Below are 21,224 nucleotides of genomic sequence, written 5' to 3' on the forward strand. Positions count from 1 at the left end.
AAAAATGTTCAATTTACAGGAACTGGCTGTGGGGCAGGAGAGAAGGATGCCGAGTTTTAGTCACCATCAGAGCCAAAACCCAGATGGCGTCAAGTCCAGATAAAGATGATTTCTCACATCGACACATTCTTTAAATTTAACATATAGGTTGGATTTAGCAAGCGGGTTTGCACTTCTGTTTCCTTGCTTTTGAATAAATAAACATTTGTATAAGTTTGAAACAGATTGAATTTGAATAAAAATGCCTTTACTTCAGGTGCAGTTGCCTTACAAAACAATAATTATGTATTTTTTGGTCAGATTTTTTTATTATTATTTTTGATTGCATTATAATACCAAGAATAAAACCTGAATTTCTATTTATCAGTGTACTATTGTTCCTGAAGTATTTGCTTCAGGAAGAAATGTGAAGTTAGCCACGATAAAACTCCAGTTCTGCTTGAAATGTGAATGTAGCAGAAACTTTAACCAGAACATTATAAGTAAAATGGAAAAATGGCTCTATGAAGAGCATATAAAGAGGTTTGGCATCTTTCACAAGCTTTTTAACAACCGAGACATTTTTTTATTGAACAACAAAGCATGTTAAGTTTAACTGCCAGCAAGACACTTTGTAGAAATTCAGTAATTCAGAGTAGAAATCAACCAAATAGTGTTAGCCCAAAATACCTGGTTATAAAAGCACAATTTGCTTTTTAACAACATGCAACTCACTGCCCATATTGGACTTCTGTTTAAAAGATGATAGTCTAAGTGTTTCTACAATAAAACTTAAATTAGCAACTATGACACATGATCATAACAGTTCCTGCATAAAGAAATGTGCTGTAAACCTTTCTGATGACCCTTTGTGGTTGTTTAGTTCCTCCAGAGTCAGACGCTCTTAGCGCTATGTGACACAAGAAGACTCTCACAGTTTTATGTTTACTTACTCTCTATAAAAAAATGTTTAAAACTTTACATTTGTCACGTTTCAGTTATTTTTACCCTCTTGATAATTTAGGTAAATTTATGTTTTCAGTAAAACTATTTGTCAAATATTTGTGCTACAAGACCGAAAATCCTTTGGATTCACATCATACATGAAGGCGTCCCACAGTAAATATAATTATCTTTTTTATTTTGTTGTTTTCTACCTGTTAAGGGCTTGAAAAGCTCCGGCACGTTGCTTAAAGGCCTCTTGGGGTGTAGTTCTAAGAAACGGGGGGGATGGAAAAAGAAAAGATGTAAAGACAAAAGCAGCTTTGTTTTGTTGGTTCATTTATTGGTCGTGAAGGGAATATCAACATTTAGACAAAATAAATGAACGAAAGGTGATAAACTCACTGTCCTCTGGAGGAGTGAATCAATAGAGTAATAAGAGTCGAGGTGCCGGGGCACACACAGTTTAAAGCCAGCATGGCGTACTTGAATTCCTCTTCGCACACCACATGATCTGCAGACAGAGAAACACATTAAAGACACGTCAGCTAAGGTTTTTATAGGCTTCAGTAAAGTGCCAAAGAGTTATTAAATGAGTCAAGTCACAGTGAAAGCATAATCTAATAAATTAGTAAATAAATTTTCAATGTTTCCCCCAGAAAACCTGCTGAGCCCGGTGGTTGGGTGTTAGGGCAGTCATTCATCCAGGGGCCCGTCCTGTTTTTGAGTTAAAAAATATTTAAAGTTGACAGGAAATTTGAAAATATCACTTGATAATCAAGTGTTATTGAAAGATTGGAAGATTAACACCTGAACACCAACTATAAAGCCTTACAAAATGCAAACATTTAAAAAAGAAAAAAAAAAAAAACTAAAATAAACAAGCAATGCTTAGCCTGGCGGGGGCAAAAGTAAAGCTTGGTGGGCTTTACTTGTACAACAATTTTTGTACAAATTGTTCAATTTCAAAATTGCACAATTATTACATAGTAAATGGTACATAGAATTACTTTCCTGAGGTTTTTGTCTTTAATATGGAAAATTGAGAAAAACACACAAAGCGTTGTCCTCCCTTACAACGTTCTGTTGTCAAGAGAAAACTGCTGGATTCAGTTTCGGGTTCAATGAAGCGCCGTGGCAACAACATGCTGCCGCCGCGCAAGCCACGAAACACTCGCATGCATCTCCTGCACTTGCCACTGACCTGCTGTTTACGTTCACAAAGCATGAAGAACCGAGCGCATCGAACTCACGGCTCAATCAAAACTCCACCCACAGCTTGTTCAGCTAAGAGGAGGAATCTCAAGTCGCTGTTAAAGTTTGGAGAGAGACGGAAAGCTGGAGCAACAGGTGAGAGTATTCAGACACATTCATCAGCTAACACCTAATGGAGCCACGTGGGTCAAACCACACAACCCGAGCAAACACAGACCACACATTCCTTTCAGAGTCTCCTCTTGAAAAGGAAAATCTGATCGACCGGCTAATGTTTGTAGAGAGACAACCGGTGAAAAGGAGCCAAAGGAGAATCCATGTCCTGTGCTGGATATTTATTTTTTGATTGCACTGTCTTCAGCTCAGTGCACAGGCATATTAGGCTGCCTCTTAAGAAACACAGTTGATCTGGGCAGTAAAAGCACAGTATGTGCTCCACATTAGGCTATAATTGGTGACAGAGCATCAAAGCCCGAGATGGAGAATCGCACTCAGTCGGCTGCTAATCTAAGAAGCAGATGGTCATATAAGATAGAAATGCAGCTTGTGTTAAAATTAATGAGACGTGTGACTGCCTGAAGGTGACTAGGTGATAAACATGTCAATTAAAAAAACAAAAAAAAACAAAACAAAACAAGGGACTGTGATTCTTCTGATTAAGTAGCAATGTTCCTTTGGCTCAGATCAGCACATCACAATGCAGCGCACACACAAAATGTGCTGTAGTCTCCCGCTATTCAGCCTGTCAGCTTATTTTAAAGTTAAAGCCTGTGTAGAGAAATGGGCATCTGCTGCAGAGGACAAGACAAAAATAAATAAATGAAGTAGTTTCTATGGAGCAGTCCTTGTTATTGTAGTCATGCACATATTTCCACTGAATAGCTCAAATTCCAAGAATGCAGAGATAGAAGCCACTGTCTTTTTATTCCTCCTCCGGTGTTTTCCTTGGTTCTTTGTCTACGATCACGATCTGGTTATTCCTCTTCCTATCATGGTTGCGCATCCTTCAGATTCCTGAACTAAGACCTCAAGACTAAATCAAAGACTTTGTCCTAACGCACACACATAAACACACATTTCCTTTTCCCTTTCATTCTTGCTCCAAAGACCTCCGCTCTTTTCTTTGTGTTTTCCGCTTCAGCCCAGGATGAAACGTCTAGACCGAAGCCTCCATGTACGCTGCATGACTCATTGCAAGTGCAAATATGGCTATTTGCGCCGTCTGAAACAGTGCAATTAGGACCTGACCACAGGTCCACCGGCTTAGCTAATTAAATCAGTAACTTTGTTACTGCGTGGATAAGTGGGCTGCTTTTAACAGTGTGTAGCTACTTAAGCAGAGCACGCTTGGGGGGCAAGAGAATATTTTTGCTCAATAGAAATTGGATGAATAACCAAGAGACGAGCCGGGTTAGGACACGTATTGTTCCTCGACGTTGCTGTGTCTGCTGCTGCATCACAGCGACTGATCTTTTCTAATGAATGTTCAACTCCCATTAGGCTGAGTTTGCAGATCAAATTAAATGGTGTATCTCTTGCTCATTAATGCCTCCCACACCATCACTTCAGGAGTGTTTTCTAAGTGATGTCAAAATTTGGCATCTGTACTCACACTGACGTCCGTGTGACTGCGCGCTCTGTGAATCAAGCTATTGTGATTTCGGGATTCGGAGAACAAAATAAACTCAATTTTTTTCTAAAAAATTTCCTCATCGAAGCACGACAATGCAGAGTAAATTAAGGAATTAAGAAATCGCGAATTTGCTACACTTTGAACGTCTGCTTCATCAAAGAGGGGACGGCTACAAGCTATTAGGCAAAGCACATTGAGCTAGTCATTTGTTTAGTAAACTAATACAATAGGGACATGTGAGAATAAAAAACATCAAAGCTGTTCACACACGAGTTTTCAGACTTCAAGCAGAAGATTCCTCCCGCAGAGCTGCGTGTTGATCACGTTTTGAAGAAAAGGCGTGATAAGGGATGAACATGAAACTCTCTCTGTGCACAACAATTCCTGCCCTGCTAATAACTAAAGGCCCGGCCTGCCTGCGAAGTGTTTCAACAGCGCTGCGGGAGGATTACCCTGCAGAGAGGGCTTGTCTGCCAGGTTAGCGCGACTGCAGCACTCTTCAAAAAGAGGGGGATTTTCTTTGCTACAGTGGCAGAGTAAAACATTAATCATCAGTGGAGACGACTGGGACTGAATTGGGTTCCAGATCGTCCAGGGCTGCAAGCAGAGAGATGTGCAAGAGGAAAGAAAGGACGCGAGAGAGAGCGCAGGTCCTTGTCGTTCACTCACAGATGACTGACTGGTGTCTGCCGTTGTGCAGGATGGAGATGGAGACTCTCCAAAGAGCAACGCTCGAAACTCGCAAAAGGCTTACAGGCAAGCTGTGCCAATCTGTCCCACACTTCCTCTGAGCTGGGAGGAGAGATAGGGCTGCATGGGCACTCCGAGGGAAAATACATGCTTTAGGATAAAAAGTCAAGTGGATGGGTTCAGGTAGAGCTGGGGGCCAAAGTGTTTCCATTGTTAAAGGGGGGGGGGGACGGGGGAGAAGCACAAACCACACGAAATAAGCTTCCAAACAAGATTAGGAAGAAATATTATTTCAAACAATAGGCTGCTTCCCAACAATGCCAGCCTCTTCGTTTTCACACTCTCTGCCCACCTGCAAACTTGACGTGGAACTTGTTCTCCGGCTTGAGAATCTGGACGTACAGGGGGCAGTTTGGAGCAAAGTCTTTGACTGCCCAGGCTCGGAGGATGGTTTGATGGTCCTGGCAAACACCCCCCCCCCCAAAAAAAACAGCGTATTGAATTGCATTTATCACAGAAAGCGGGATGGAAGAGAGAGGGAGAGAGAGAGACGGTAAGGTACAATGAGATCATAATAGACATCAGACTGTTATAGAGGAATGAAATTTGGACTTCTTGTAGTCAGATTTGTTAAGATGGTGAAGAATTACTAGTGGAATGAAGGTCATGGGATGTCTTTTAAAAATTGTGCGAAAATAAGAATGGCATAAAGCTTTACAATTACAGCTTAGCACTTATTCGATCTGAAGAGGATGAAAGTCATGCAGTATATATCCATTGAATAAAATGTGTGATGTCTTGAACTAGACTCCACCAAAATACTTCGTTGGTTACACCTTTTGAAAATGATTTCAGAGACAGCTCCTTTCATATGTGCAGAAGTTTTCCAACTTCACCATCCATAGACTTGACTGAATATTTCAGGACTCCTTTAAGGAGAATTGGTAGAGTTCATTTAAATTGATTGATTTTCTGATACACCCTGAGCTTTTAAGGGCACTTAGCAGGTTTCTAGAGGATTGGGGTCTGGGCTTTGGGAAAGCCATTTTTCCCCATTTCAAAATCATCTGATCAGAATTTAGCCGAGGAGCACAAACAACCCAGAAACCATCAGTAACCAACCAAATATCATCCATTTTCCTCAAAAGATCTGGATGGATGGTAAGGCATTTTATTTCACGACGACTGTGAAATAAAAATAGCATTATGCTTAAAATCCCTGCAGGAAGAGCAAAAAAACTTTAGCCACGATTAATGCCGAAGAGAGTCAGGATCAAACAGGGAAGTGTTGAAGCACGTACAGCAGCAATGCGGTCCACTTCAAACCGGTTACTGAGGATAAAGCAGGCCTCAGCATCGTCCATCCTGCAGGTAGTTAGTAGAGCCAGCAGCCACAGGAGCGAGAGAGGCAGACGGAGTGGGAGGGAGAGAAAGAAGAAGAGAGAATCGGGGGAGGCCATGAGACACAGGAAGAAGTGTGTTGTCATGTTACTGTCAGAGAGGACAAAAGAGGAAAAAAGTGGGACGACAGAACAACAAATGCACCAATGTAACTTTATCGCACACACCATTTTAAGACGAGATAGTGGGAGGTGAGGGGAATAAACAAGGAGGCTTTTTTTCCGTGACACTAGCAGAACTTGTTTCATTTGCAAGTCAGTATCTTGCAAGAAAGTATTCAATACGCCTTGAACTTTTTCACATTTCGTCACAGCCACAAACTTTGATGGCATGTTTTTGAGATTTTAAGTGACAGATAAACACAAAGCGTGGAATCATAAAGGAGAGAAGAAATAAGCGAGTAAAAACTTGAAAGATGCGACCTGCATCTTTTTTCAGTCCCCTCTACTCTGATGCTCCAAGATAAAATAGAGTGCCACTGATTGAAATAAGAAGTTACCTAAATAGCGCATAGAGTCAAAGTGTGTGTAAATTACTCTCAGCTGTTGTTTGTGCATTAAATATAATGAAAAGGTTCAAGTGGTATGAATGCTTCCCGCGACGTTGTATCCGAACTCGGGGGGTGGGGGGTTGGAAATTACAGGTGTTACTTTTGGACTCCAGACACTTCAAGAATTAATTCTGAGCTGCATATTAAACATTATTGACCACTGTGGCGCTTTTCATATCTCCCCAGTTTAATAAAACTGTTGTAATTAAGCTTTTAATAAAGACAGCCAGCCGTGATTACTCACTTGGCCCTCATAAGGTCTTGATCTTTGAGGGCAGACCCCTGCAGGTAGATGACTCTCAGAGCCCAAAGAGGAACATGAAGGACCCTCCTAACCTGGACGTCCATCTCTGCAGGGCAAAGGATCACCACGTAGTAGTCCTGCACACACACACACACACAGGAGGAAAAACACAGCCCAACGGTTTTAGACGTTTATGTTCGAAGCAAGGACGCTTGCAGAGGCCACCAAAAGTCAAAAAAGGTATTTATTTATTCACTTAATGCCAAATTTCACGTAAAAAAAAAATAAATGTCTAAGTCATACTCAGCCTACATCTACATTCTGCTCTCAGTAACGAAAAGTAAGATGATCCCCAGAAAAACAAGTAAATATTCACACCTTCCCAGCAAACGGACTCACAGCTGCTCCAGCATGAATAAGTCAGAGTTGGATCCTTGCTATTGCAGGATTAATCCCCTGCTATGCCCTCGGCTGCTTTTTTGGCTCCTGGAAATGTTTAATTATAGGCAACAAACACACTACCACACATTCAGCGGACCCCTGGAAAACCTCCGTGTCCTACTTCAAAGCAGACCTGAAGCCGAGGGTGAGCGAAGAACTCGTTGAGGAAGTCCATGAGGAGGTCGATCTTGAGGCAGCTGACACACAGCACCACGTGTTTCTCCGTCTGCGCCCTGTAGCGGCTGTAGTTGCCTCCGGATTTCTGCCGCTCCATCCACAGAAAGGCCAGCTGCTCGAACTGCATCGAGGACGACATTTATCACATTCAACAGATGGGGAGCGGATTAGGTTAGCTGGAATACAGCAAAGACCCAGGTGGTATATGAAAAGAAAAACGATGCCTAGTGTGTGGTGTTTCCATTTGATCAGGGAAAGTGTTTGGGGGCAAATTAAGATAAGTGGAGATTTCAGGAGTGTGGGTGAGTGGAATGTGATAGCGCACATTAACAGGGAGAAACGCGTAATGGAAATATTAGTGCGGCTCAGACGAAACGGCACAGATGTTATCTGGTGCAACAGGAGGAGCGACGGATGGTAGAAAGTATTAAATCTGAGAAAATGAAGTGCTGAAGGAATGACGAGAGTTTCCTACACACTTCAGTTTGTCGCGCACACACACAAATCTACTCAATGTGAAGGTCACAGACTCCAAGTCGACACTGACAAGCAGAAGCCCTGGTGATTGCTCTGATGTGGATCCTCCGTTGGAGCAGCAATCGTTGCAATGAGGGACAAATAATAAAAAATATCGGATCTTACATCTTTGTAATTAACCGTTTCTTTTCTTGCAAGTGTTCGTTGTGCCTCAGACAAAATAAAACATTGTTAGCCATATATGCAACGGCTCTATCGAGTGTTTAAACACACCCCGGTTTATACTCAACATTTTGGTGATGGAAAAATGGAAACCAACTTGGGTCAACAAAAACAAACATATTTACCAGTAGGACAATTTGTTAAGAAAAGAAAAAATGCTATGGTGGAGTAAACAAGTGGTCGGAAACGTTTTCACACCCTTAATTTACAGCGTTTTATGAGGCACCTTTTGATTTAAGTTCTGCATTCAGCAGTGTCGAGTCCAAAGCTTTGCAGTGTTTCATGTCAGAGAAAAGGGAGTTATCAATAATTTAAGAAAATGACGGCGGCTGCATCCGAATCCTGGATAAAAAGTCAATAAAGACAGAGTTCAGGAAGGGTGCCAAAAGGTCATCAACAACAATGAAAGAGCTGCAGAAATTTCTGCCAAGTACTGTCTGTTTATCCTTATCTGACTAGAGGGAGAATGAGTCACGGTCCGATGAAACTGAAACTGACAATTCACAAAGGCATGCTATACAGATAAACAACATTAATTATCAAAACAACACCTCACCCACAAAAGCAGAGCGATCGCATAGTCACGATTTGCTTTATTTTAGATAAACCACAGGGTTTTTGTGCAGTTGAATAAATATGTTAACATTTTCAGTCGGTGTTCGCCAAAAAAAAAAGAAAAAAAGAAGAAAAGAAAAAAAAGCTGCAGATAAAGATGGACTTTATTTCTCAACACAAGCGTCCATCCAAAAACAACTGAATGATGACTTCAAATTTTAGATACCAAAGCCAGAGTCTAAATCTGACAGTAAATCTGTGAGGTCACCTGAAGATGGCGATGGGATGTGATGAACTTTTGCAAAGCTGATAAACTGATAAACTCCAACCAAAGAAGATTGGCTGCTGAAACACACTTACACACAATACACACTTTTATGCAACGGGATTGTTGTATTTTCTTTTTATCTTCCTTCAGACATATCTAATTGTTATATTGTAGACTTTTGCAATCCCATCAGGCGGCACAACCTCTAAAACTCCAGCAATTTGTCAAGAAAACCCAGTAAATCAGGTGTGACCTGTGGCTGTTTGCAGCCCAGACCATTGTACACCATGTGTACCTCTGTCAGGGTCAGACAGAGGTACACACTGAGTCACAAACACCCCCAACCACACACACACACGCACACACACACGCACACTCAGGATGGGGGCCAGCAGGGGCCAGTTTCTAAATGTCACAGGGTATTTAAGGATGAAAGATGTGGAGGGGAAGTGGAGAGCATGAGATATCAAAGTTAAAGAAACGTTTTGCATAAATTTATTCATCCAAGTTTAGAAAAATGTTTTGAAACTAAAGTTTTTTTGTTGTAATGAGGGCTTTGTGCAATCAACCCGGCCCAGCTGGAATACAGAGAGCTTTTGATCATGTTAGCCTGGGATTCAGTCCCAGTTAAAGATGTAGGGCAAGCAGTTGTAACATTTAATATATCAACACAGTTACATTTAGCCACATTTAAGATCAGCACAACATCATTTTTTTCTTAAAATGAAAAATTGACGGTTAGCCATGGCCACATTATTACACAGTTTTCTTCTAAAGCATTGGAAAGTACTGTGTTCATAAATGTACTGTAATTTAAAAGCATTTAAATATGACTCATGAATGACTAGTAATTCAGGCTTTTAAGTCAAACACTTGTAAAACAGTTGGAGTCCATTCATATATTACCTGTATGCAGAAGGTTAAACACTTTAAATGTAATATCCAACCAAATATTGCAAACAACCTGCTGTGATTTAGATATTGAAAATATTGATACTGCAAAGATGATTTCTGTTCAACATATTGAGCGGCTCTAGTCTCAATATCGTCACAATCCTTTGTATTTTAGTTAGCAAGTTTGAGTTATTAAAAATGTTTGTTATTTTTGTATTACTACATCCTGGCTACTTGTTTCCACATTTATCACCAATATGTAAAAGTGAAAACCTCGTATAAGTTCAAACTCGAACGTATAACTACCAGCCATTTAATAGTCAATCATAAACAACCCATCTGAAAACCCTAGGTTTATATCTATTCAAATCATTTTTTATTTTTTTTTGCCTACTTTATGTAAGTTTTATTGAAGTAATTTCTTGAGTCTGGCTATTAGTTAGTTTATTCAGGGTTTCACAAGCTGGTGGCATAAACAAATTTTCAACTTGTGTCTGGATTTAGATTTATTTTTACTTTAATAAAATAAAATAAAAAAGTTTACTTTATATGTGTTTGTTTGATTTAACAAAACATGAAAAAGTGCAAGAAATCTGTGAGGGAAAATCACTATTCATGGAGTCCCGAATCTTCAAATAGAATGAATAATAATAATAAAAAAAGAACCATCATTTGGGTTGCATTAGTTGACGTGAATAGCCCTTTGAATGGTTTCACAGGCAAGACTGATTTTAATATTATAGTGTTGTATATTTGAAATTAAAATCCAAACTCACACAACTTGTAAACACAGAGTTATTTCAACAGGGGATGTCGATTTAAGTATTCTTGTGGGTAAGTAAAATTGCTCATTTCTGCTGGAAATAAATGAATTTTGAGTTGAATGACTATTGAATCTGTCAGGTGCTAAAATTGGTTTTAGGTTATTGCAAATTAAAGGAAAAAAGGAAAAAAAAAATTAAACAGTCCAGTTTACCAGCGAAGCTCATGATTGTCCTATAACTTATTAGTCGTGCGTCTATGGAGCGTCTCGATCCGGAGAGAGCCGCTCTGACTGAAGGTAACCCACATGAAAACATCTGCTCAGTGGGAATGAATCCCATTAACACCTTTGCATGTACTGGGAGGAATACAGGCGCAGCTTCCACCTCCGGGTTTACACAGCCCTGATGAACAACCGCTGGGAAACCATCAAACCGATGCATTTGTCGAGGTGTTTTATCGGCCCCCATACGTGTGTAAACAGCTTTTCTGAGTCCCCTTCATAAATTTTCCTTTTATGGAGCAGCTCAGAGACAGGGATGGGATTTAGGAAATCGAGTGAGTGTGGAAGACTCTCTTGTTGCTCTCTGAATAAAAATAGTGTCGTAAATCTACGTAGGAAGCTGTGAGTCATCCAATTATTGTGTGAAGGGGAGATACAAGATTATTGGAGATAAGGGGAGGAACGTTAATGTTCTTGAGCATATTAAAAAAACTAATAATCTTTTGAGAGTGACAAAGTGACTGCTAAATTAATCTTTGTGATTTTTTTTCCTCTTGGTTTAGCCAGAGAAAAAAAAATTGAATTATATTTGAAATATAATTCTGTCTTATGCTTTCAGATTTTAATAAAACACATTAGAGTAAAACAAATTCTTGCCTCAGGGATTCCACCGCTAACTAAGCCAACATAGCTTTTGTTAACATGACTTGAATAATGCCTGTACTCTTTTATGTAACACCATAAAAACTTAATTTATACCCCTTCAACATTTACACAGTTAAATCACAACTTTCTATTGGGATGCTGTACAATAAACCAACAAGAAATACATTTCCCCCCCACATAATAGCAAGACATGCAACAAATCCTCAATTGGAATTATGTATGGACTTTGACTAGGTCATTCTAACACAGGTCATACCTGCCCCTTGCTTCACCATTTAGCATCCTTTGATGGTGCGTTCACACCAAACGGGTTTATGTGCTGTGTCTATGTGCAGCGTTGGACGTGTCCAAACGCTCAAATTGCTCCAAACGGTTCAAATCGCGTCGCGTTAGACGCTCGAAATGCACCTCAACATAGACTTTGAATGTAAACCAGACACACCTGACACTCGAAACGCATTTGCCGTGAATGCACCATAACAGATTTTCCTCCTAGATTGTCTTGAATTTAGTTGCCTGGATCTTCCCAGTAACCAGCACATTTGACACCTCTAAAGAAAAAAAGTGTTTATGCAGAAAAATGTATTTTCAGACACTTGTAAACATTGTTGAAATTCTGTCCCGAGGTTTCCACAAGTATTTTAATGGAAAAACAACAAAAGCACTCAAAGGTCAGAAGGGTGCTGGTACATCAAACTAAAATAAAGAGTGTCGGTATCTGTGATGTCACCTCTACCCAATAACATATGTCGTGGTTCTAATGCATAAATGCATTTGCAAAACACTGTACATATGAACACTGTTTTGTTACCTGGATGGGAAGCACGATGAGTGCCACAAAGATCATGATGACCACCAGAAGCTGTGAGGGCCATATCTGCGGCGTGACGTCCCCAAAGCCCACCGTGGAGAACGTGACCACGCAGAAGTAGAGAGAGTCAAAGAGGGTCAGGTTGTTTCCTGCTCGCTCCAGGTGCTGGATGCCGCAGATGCTGACGCGGGTTCGCAGGGTGGGGAAAAGACGGACAGAGACGGAAAGAACGGCAAAGTGAGCATCAGAGACACTTCCCATGCTGCGAGAGGCACGGGCGCTCATGGGAGCCATTATTCAGGCGGAAATGTTTTTCACACCTGTGCAAATATCTGTGACTTTTTATGTGCAAAGACGGGGGCGGTTGCATGCCTGAACGCCTTTCTTTGTTGGAAATTTCTGCACCGAGATGTTTTGTGGCTGTTATCGTAATATTCAGCTGATATGCGAGTCAACTGGGAAAATGTCAAACTCAAAGTGGTCAGAGAGCTTAACTCAAGCCATGCGGACAGGATCTCCTTGAATTGCTCCTGCCTTTTGCCCCACGTGTGAGGCAAGCTGACACATCCTCCACTTCGCCGAAGCCATCACCTGCTGTCATTTAAGAGCACCTTCTCACTCCGGCAGTAACCAATTACCTCTCTTCTTTCTGCCGATCTCTCTCAGCTCCGATAGCGGCAATTTCCACTCCCTCTATTTTTCTTCCTCTTTTTTCCTTCTTTGCTGCCTCGTCTCATCTTTTTTCTCTCCTCTGCTATTCCACCTCCACTTTGAGCTTTGCTTTTCTTTACCTGTTGCCACCTCCTCCCTCGTTTAGTTGTGGTACTCACCATGTAAACATGAGACAGACGAGGGTGCTGATCAGAATCACGACCTGATTAAACATGGCTGAGTGTGTCCGCTGGATCGCCCTGTGGAGATCATTCTGCAGGAGGACACAGAGAAGGATATTTATTTCGAAAACAAACAGACGGCAAAAGCCGGTGGAGAGAATGTGGAAAAATATACAAAATATTAAAGTGAGATGAGAAGCTGTAATCCTTGGAATAAATAAAGCAGCGTGGATGGAGTATTGATGGATAGAAGAAATGCGTACCAATAAAACAAAAAGATGAAAAACTAAATTGAGATATGCAGTTGTGGCAGATGCTTATATGGACTCATCATGGACATGGATATCATGTTAAATTGGGAATTTTAACAATGAATTCTCATCTTTTTCATGTTTATTGCGAAATTATTTTGCTAAAAACCTGGTTCAAAACCAGGAAACAAAATAAACATCATCAATTCCTCCAAAAAGAGTAAAATAAAGTTTTCACCCCCTTACAAATTTCCTTTGTTTTGTTTTTGTTGTCACATACATTAAATAATGATAACCTAATTAAATACAAAGACCAATTTACAATTGTTTAATTAGGGGGGGAGGGGGAACTGGTTCAATTCAATGCAGTTCCATTATATCATTGTAGCTGGAGATGTGCTATATTTTGTTTTCCTTACTGTCTTTGAGTAAATTTATGTTTTTGCGTCCGGCATAAAATCCGTTGAGATTAAATTTAACTATAAAACAAACAAAGCCGTCACAGTACCATAAGCTTGGTTTGCTGTCAAATGAAGATAAGCAGCTTCTTCTATTATTTCTTGATTCTGAAGATCTGGTAGTAATCAAATCTGTGTGTGGCCAGTGAAATTAAACCTAAGCACATTTAATGTGTCATAACAGGAAGTGAGGTTTTCTCTCACAAAGGACAGGTTGATATGGTAGCTTTAGCCCTTCATAAGTTAAATCATCATTTAGAAAATAATGATTCAATGTGTAGCATGCAGAAGGCTCAACTGTCTAACGTAAATTTACCCAAACATAAATGGGAGTGTGAAAATATTATTGCACGTTCAATTCTGGCCATGTCAGAGAAAAACAAATTCTTGTGTTTAAAAGTATGAAGTTTTGTGCAGCTTAACAGCTTAGATTGATAATTAATAAGAGTTCAACATTAAATCATGGGATTCTCTCCTATCACGAGAGAATGCAGCTTAAGAACTTCAGTGCTTCACTTACTATCATGTTCTCCAAAGCATGTTTGGCCAACCAGCAATTCAGAAATACAGGGATGAAAATATTTCTCAAGGAGGGCAAAATCACCTGTCAGGAGAAAGAAAAAAAAAGAGCAATGGAGTTTCTGTCATATCACCTCCTTTTATTACATTGCACGCTCCTGAAATCTCTGGTGAGACAAGAGATTATGTGAGGAAGAGCCTCTTGTTACATCCTCAATGTATCACTGGAGCAGGGGTCAAAACGAAAGGCCCGGCTTAGAGATTCCCATGCTGCCGGGGTTCAGTAAAGCGTATATTTCCCACTCACAGTGATCATGAAGGGAACGGTGCTGATCATCTCCAAAATGAACGGGACACGTAGGACTTGCTCCCAAACGTTTCCCTGGAAACAGAAACCGCACAGAAAGGTCAGGAATCTTCGCTGTGGCTGCGACTTTAGGAGTTAGCTCATATCGCTTGGAGGGGGAAGCTTCTCCACCATAAAACACATCAGGATGTACACAGGTTATAAAACTCCCCTGTGTAGGTTTAAGAGGCGAAGCAGCATTACTCAGTTTGCTCTAAGCCACGCTGTTCAATTAAGATGTCAGCCGTTGCTGTTTTTATGTGTCTGCTGCCTGCATCCTGACCTGAATCCGACTAGTGTAGGTGGACAGTCACAGGCTGAGTCCACAGGAATCAGTCAGCTTTAAATGCTAAGACCTCCATCCTCCAGAGGAATCTGTGGAGTGAGCCCTTCATAGGCTTGCAGTGTCAAATACATCAAAAGCGGGGCAACCCATGGATGGATCCTCCCCCCTCCCAGCTACCTCGACACAGGGGGTTCCCCTAAAGCTGCTCTGATATATTACAGAACCATGTGAGTAAGCTAGAAGGCCCCTCAAACTGGAAGAGCAAACATGAAGACAACAAATAAATAAATAAAGAGAAACATTCATGCATATCAACTCCATCCAAATGTTTCCAACGCCGCCTGCGGACATCAGAGCCACAGACTTCACAAAAGGCTTCAGAGTGGCCATCGAGGGCCACAAGTGGCTCACCTTGTAGCTGAGATACACGAGCAACATAGTTTCTGAAAAGCTGATGAAAGCCACAAGCACCTGCAAAAAGAGAGGGAGAGACGGTAGGTAAGAGACGGTCGTACAGACACAGAGGTAGAGCAGACGGAGGGAGAGAGAGAGAGAGAGAGACGGGAGCAGGGAGAAATTAGGAGGCACAGAGATGAAGAGCGTAGGAGGAATCAGTGGGAGGGCTGATGCTTTTGCTTCAGAGGGAATAGCTTTAAATGAACCAACAGACATTTTTGTGTCTCATCTTTTTTTATATATATATATATTTACATGTGTATGTGTGTAATCGCTCTGCTAGTGTAAACACATTTTAACTACAGTAATTTCAGCTGCATGTGTCAAAACCCTGAGATGGCATGACATGAATTCATTGGCAAAGAAAATGCAAAACAAATGCTGGCATGTAGGCACACATGAGCCAGCCACGAAGTGAAAACGTCTGGTAGGTGACGCCGATCATGTTTAGATGAAGGTTTCGCGGCATCCTGACGCTACAGCACACAATCACGGTGGATATGAGCGCGTCCTGCCAAAACAATCAGTCAAACCAGAGGCAGTTTTCTCTGAGAAACAAAATACATAGCTAAGAAATTACAATAAAACTTAGTTTTGACAAAATACACAAACTTATTAGGCCTCATTCCTTTTTCTTATAACAAAAAGGCTCTACAATAGGTTTAGCAAGGATGTGCAGGATACACCAAGTAATCACTGTCAACTGGATTTGACAGATTTTTGTTTTTTTTCTGATCAGTGAGCCTCCAATATGTAAGTACTACCTGGTCAGGTTGTGTGGAAGTGGGAAAAAAAGACTTTTGGTGACATTTCTTTCAGCACCACTGAGATAAAATCACAGGAAGCAAAAAGACATAAGACACTTTTAGAAAGGAAACTCTATTTTCTAAGGAGGCACTTTGGCTAAAAATGGAAACTGAACATATTACAGCAAATTTGACGCATTTTATCCACTTAAGAAGTCCAATTTTACCTGTTATGCATCATGACGGATTGCAATATGTTAGTAATCCCTTAGAAATGTCACAGTTAAGCTGCAGGAAACTAATGGCAGGAAATGCTTATATAGACTGATTCTATTTTCTAATGCCAGCCATGCTAACCAGACTAAATGCTTCCATAAAGTGTCACTTCTATAACTTTATTTTGAGATTTTGGTGAAATTATGTTCAGAGCTGTAAAACTGACACACATACAGCATTATAAAAAATAATTATTGATCATTCACAATAAAAAGGCTTCTCAAGGCTCCATTTATAGATAAAACAAACAAGTTAATTAATCATTTACCAAGTTAACAGTTATTTAAAGTTCTCAAAGACAAATCAGCTAAAATCAATATGAATGTATTCGCTACATCCAGGTCCAATGCAGCTTGATGCGTTTTGGTGCAATAAGACATAAACTATGCATATAAAATTGTGTTTTATAAGGTTTGGGTGCTTGAATAGCACAGTAGACAAATACAAATATAAGGTCCATCTTCTTCATAATGAAAAACACAGAAGTGAAGCTGGACAAAAATCCAGCCTGCCTTCAATGAAGTGAACAAACAATCAGCAAAGCTATATTGTGACAGGTCATTTATTATCATCACATTCTTGATTTTAATATTGCAGCTGACTAATGTATGTCCCATATGTGAGTATTTGTGAATGACTGTAGGCTGAAAAATGTTTAACAAGGCATGTGATAAGAAATATCTGACCTGCAGCGCCCACAGCGGTAGAGGTCTGTCAACCCAGATGATGAGTTTCCTACAGAGACGACGGAGGGAAAAGAGGGTTGGAGGGCGGAGATTTGTTGAGTAAATACAATGTTTTAATAAATAGCTTTAAAATGTAAAATACAGGCAACTCTCTTTCCCCCCAAACGCTGCAACTGTGTCTACAAACACAACTGGAGTTGCTGCGTTAATTATGGCGTTCACAGTTGAAACACAGAGGGCTCATATGGCAGGAGCAAAGTCATTTTTTTTGCAGATTCACATTTGCATTCTTATTGTGAATGCAGAACAAGTGTTTCTTTTCCCTCCAAGGCGTGCTGGAGCGTGGGGTAGGCAGCTTGCCATGAACACGATGCTGCCTGCAAAGGGAGGCGGCCTGAACTCACTGTGTCAGGCTCCTTATTCATTTGGAGCCAGAGCTAAGCCAGTGTCATTAGCCATCAATTAGATCAATAGGTCCCCTGAACAGGGAGATATGACACAGCCTCAGGTCTGTGCGCGCTAGCCAGAGCTCCTCTGTTTCTGTTCTAGTATATTACATACTTTATCTCCACTAGATCGCTGTTGATTAGCCTGCGCAGGCACTACGTACATATTATGGTGACAGCTACTCAATACGGCTGGATTGTGACAAATGAATGAGGTCCTGCGCTGCTTAATATCAATACTGCAGATTGCGCCGGTTAAGTGAAGCTGCATTGATTGCGTTACGCGGCGTTTCCGTCCGGTGAGACGGGGGTCGCGGGGTTTTTCGTCCTCCTGGATGTGTGGTTTCGTTCTCGGCGTCCGCAGGCAGAGGCCATCGCTCTTCATTAGAGCCGCAGCCGTTTGCATGCTTACCAGTCAAACTCACTCCAGGGACGGGATGATGTGTTCTGCTTGGTGCAGTTGACTCCGCTGCCACTGCAGGGGGCAAAACAATGAAAAAGAAAGAAAGAAAAAAAAAAACACACATTTATATATAATTCATTTTCTCTGCCACATCTGCAAAATTTAAGCAAAAACTCCAACATCCCCTTTTTTCTCCTGCAAAAAAAGAAATCTCACGTGGAATCCTTTTAGCAGGATGCTTTACACAGTCTGCCATCTCATTTATATTGACCTGGTGTTCCTGTGACTGTTATCAGGCCCTTAAAGTCACAGAGTTTCACCTCATTAATCCCCCCGTGTTATCGCCGGTTCTCTCACCAGTCCTGCCTGTCCTCTTGCGGGTTGTCAAGCAGGACTCTGACGATGTAGAGGAGGCAGCTCAGCACCTTCAGAGCAAAGTTAAACATTCGCACTCGCAGACCTGCGATGCAAATCGGAAGGAAATAGACACTGAATGTTTTAAATCACAAAAAAAAAAAAAAAAACACACACAAAGACACATTATGGTATACTATGAGTTACAATTTATACCATTTCAAAACATATTGGCACTCCTGGTAAACGAGCATAAAAAGGCTTAGAGTAAATTTACTGTGCCTTTAAGTCATAATTTCACACTGAAAATTTCAGAAATACAACCTTTTAGAATGCTTATATTTATTTATTAATTAAGAAACAAATAGGGAATGACTTATTTTTTTATGAAACCCCAATTAAAGGCAGACCAACCAATTCCTGTAAAATATGTAACTTATTTATGTTTTCTGTTTCACTTTTTACTTTATTCAGTTGCTTTCTATCAAAGTATTATTATTATTATTATTACTTTCTATCAAAGTATTAGTATCTAATGTCATAAACGACATTAGAGGCCGACTGGAGTCACTATTCAAATTAGGAAAGGCAAGTGGACACACCATTTAAGTAAGGCAGATGTGTGTTGATGTTTTATCAACCAGAAAATCGCAACAAGAAAGTATCCGTTTGTCTAAATGTGTCCACATCTTCAGTCAAACATCCACGACGTGACGTTTGACTGTGGAAATAAAAAGATGAATCTGTGTCAAAGCGTTTACCTTCTACTCTGAGTGCCAATAAGTGTGGAGTTCTCTATAAACGGCTAACAGGAAAAAAGTTAAAAACTCTGAATGAAGCATGTTTAATCTTAACAACCAGAGATACAGATGAGACCGTTTCAAAGAGAGGACAAGCTGAGGAAACATGATGAAATACGCAGCAAGAGCCGCAGAGCTTGACGCTCAAAAATGAAACCCATCTTTTTCACCAAAAGTGGGAGAAAATTGGCTGGAAACAAAGACGGGGCAAAACAGCAAAATTCACATTTCGTTTCCAGATGGCTGAAGGTGAAGCTCCAAAATTCGAGGACTTACTGGATCTTTGGTTTTTGATGAAGAAGAGCTTCAGACGCTCCTTGAAAGTGTTCTCGTTCACATAGAACTCCACCTGCACCCTACAAGAGAGGCATGGAGAGACGGGCAGTCGATAAGAGAGAGGTGAGGATAATGAGGAAAAGAGTAAACAAGGAGGTGCTTTGGGTAGCTGAGGGGAGAAAACGCTCCTTTCATTGTGCCAAGAAACAGGAGCCGAGAGGAGCGAGAGCTGGGAGGTAAACAGCAAAAAACAAAAACACAAAAAAAACAAAGGTGAGGAAAAGAAGGCGTACACTTGAGTAAATTGGAGATGGAGATGGAAAAGGAGATAATGATTGTTTGAGCAGAAAAGTATGAAACTATGACAGTGCGGCTGGCTACATTAAAGACTAATGGCTTTGGGAGGAAATGGTGTTCCTGCTTGTGCGCCTGCCCATCGGCCCAGACAGCCGCACTCGCTCTCGTTATCTCCACTGATTAAATATAGAGCAACAAATTACTTCCCTCTGATGTTTCTGCTGAACATGGGAGGCCATAATTACTGCTCTTTCTGCCTCCCCAGTCCGGCACCCCCCTGTTAGAAGGGACACACACACACACTTACACACACACACGCAGACATATGCATGTGCAAACGCAAAAAAAAAAAAAAATAAAACCGCACACCTGCTACCTTGGTATTAGTAATATCGGACCAATTATATGTCCAGCTGCCGCGGATTTTCATGTGGCGGAAATGGTAAAGAAACGGCTCCATGTGTGGAGTCACATTATCAGACATGCTGTAAGGTGACTGCATTTCCTGTCTGACCACCTCAGGGGGGAAATTCTCCGCGGCTCTGCTTTGATTCAGTGAACAGAGCAGTGGATGACTCAGGCTGGACGTGAAATAAGTCTGGCCCCGCACGCTGGTGGTCTCCTTACACAACATGGGAGGATAAAAGAGGAGCAGAACAACCGGCGTCTGTTCTCCTGAATGCGGGAAGAGGTGGCGGCGTCGGCAGGGGGTCCTCTCTGTGTTCCGGGAGAGTTCGCTTTATCACCGGTCCACATGGTCTGACACACACCAAAGCAGCACACCTCTCAGGGAAGATTTGGGAGAGGGGGTAACTTTCTTTTGTTTCTATGGGAACGCCGTTTTTGTTCGCTTCCCTCAGTCTCACAGGAGCAGATGTGTGCAAACATGTTCCCGTGGATTGTGTTCAGCCATCGGAGTTGATGGCCCCGCTGCAACTTGTCGACGCCACCAATCTTCTCTCCCGAGCAGATTGGTGACAGCGATGCCTTTGCACACATGATGGGGATTGAAAAAATAAAAATAAACAGAACACAAATCTGCATAGCTCCATCCATTTAGCACTAAAAGGAGGTTTTACTTAAGTTTTCACCTTCCACAAGAACAAGACAGTTGGCATAAAGCATAATAAGTAAGTAGATGACAACGCATTTTGACAAGATTACACTTTGCAAATCTTAAAAAAAAACACACACACAAAAAAACAAACATCCAATCTGGCTTTTTTTTGTGCTTGTTTTTAAATTCCTAGACACTCTTTTAAGATGCAAACTCAACCACTCAAGCAATCGACAGCGTATGTACTCTAAGTACTTCCAATATAATGCTGTAGCATCCCACAGCTGTATGTCTGCTACTGTCCTCTATTTCTTCTGAAAAAGCTTTGCTGTGTCAGATTCTTGTTTGTTATTCTCATAAAAAATACTGCATATGCTTTTATGATTTCTTTCTGCCAAGGTAATGTGTTCTTTTACAGCAACATCCATCAGAAACAGCACTTTTTCATCTCACGCTGACAGTGTTTTTCTATCATATCCAATGTCTCCAGTTCCCCCCCCCCCACCCACCAATTTCATTATTTCCCCAGGACATTTTAGGTGACTTATGTCCTTAAATTCAAATAAACACAATTTCCTTTGAAA

The 21,224-nt window shown here is 40.9% G+C and overlaps 1 protein-coding gene across 1 annotated transcript in view; it reads right to left on the bottom strand.

The window, feature by feature from the left end:
- The window catches only part of kcnt2b (potassium sodium-activated channel subfamily T member 2b), a 44,143-nt gene that overhangs the window by 11,272 nt on the left and 11,647 nt on the right, over positions 1-21,224 (bottom strand). Inside the window, exons 2-16 of the mRNA XM_015058568.1 lie at positions 19,287-19,366; positions 18,214-18,316; positions 17,866-17,928; positions 17,008-17,056; positions 15,255-15,314; positions 14,519-14,593; positions 14,213-14,296; positions 12,981-13,075; positions 12,151-12,331; positions 7,229-7,393; positions 6,655-6,791; positions 5,761-5,824; positions 4,812-4,920; positions 1,327-1,435; positions 1,137-1,193 (exon numbers count right to left, since the gene is read on the bottom strand). Of these exons, the coding sequence (XP_014914054.1) occupies positions 1,137-1,193; positions 1,327-1,435; positions 4,812-4,920; positions 5,761-5,824; positions 6,655-6,791; positions 7,229-7,393; positions 12,151-12,331; positions 12,981-13,075; positions 14,213-14,296; positions 14,519-14,593; positions 15,255-15,314; positions 17,008-17,056; positions 17,866-17,928; positions 18,214-18,316; positions 19,287-19,366 (1,431 nt within the window). The remainder of the gene's footprint in view (positions 1-1,136; positions 1,194-1,326; positions 1,436-4,811; positions 4,921-5,760; positions 5,825-6,654; positions 6,792-7,228; positions 7,394-12,150; positions 12,332-12,980; positions 13,076-14,212; positions 14,297-14,518; positions 14,594-15,254; positions 15,315-17,007; positions 17,057-17,865; positions 17,929-18,213; positions 18,317-19,286; positions 19,367-21,224) is intronic.

This window comes from Poecilia latipinna, unplaced genomic scaffold (assembly GCF_001443285.1).
Source record: "Poecilia latipinna isolate Pla-1442-1.1 unplaced genomic scaffold, P_latipinna-1.0 Scaffold1552, whole genome shotgun sequence".
NCBI lineage: Eukaryota > Metazoa > Chordata > Actinopteri > Cyprinodontiformes > Poeciliidae > Poecilia > Poecilia latipinna.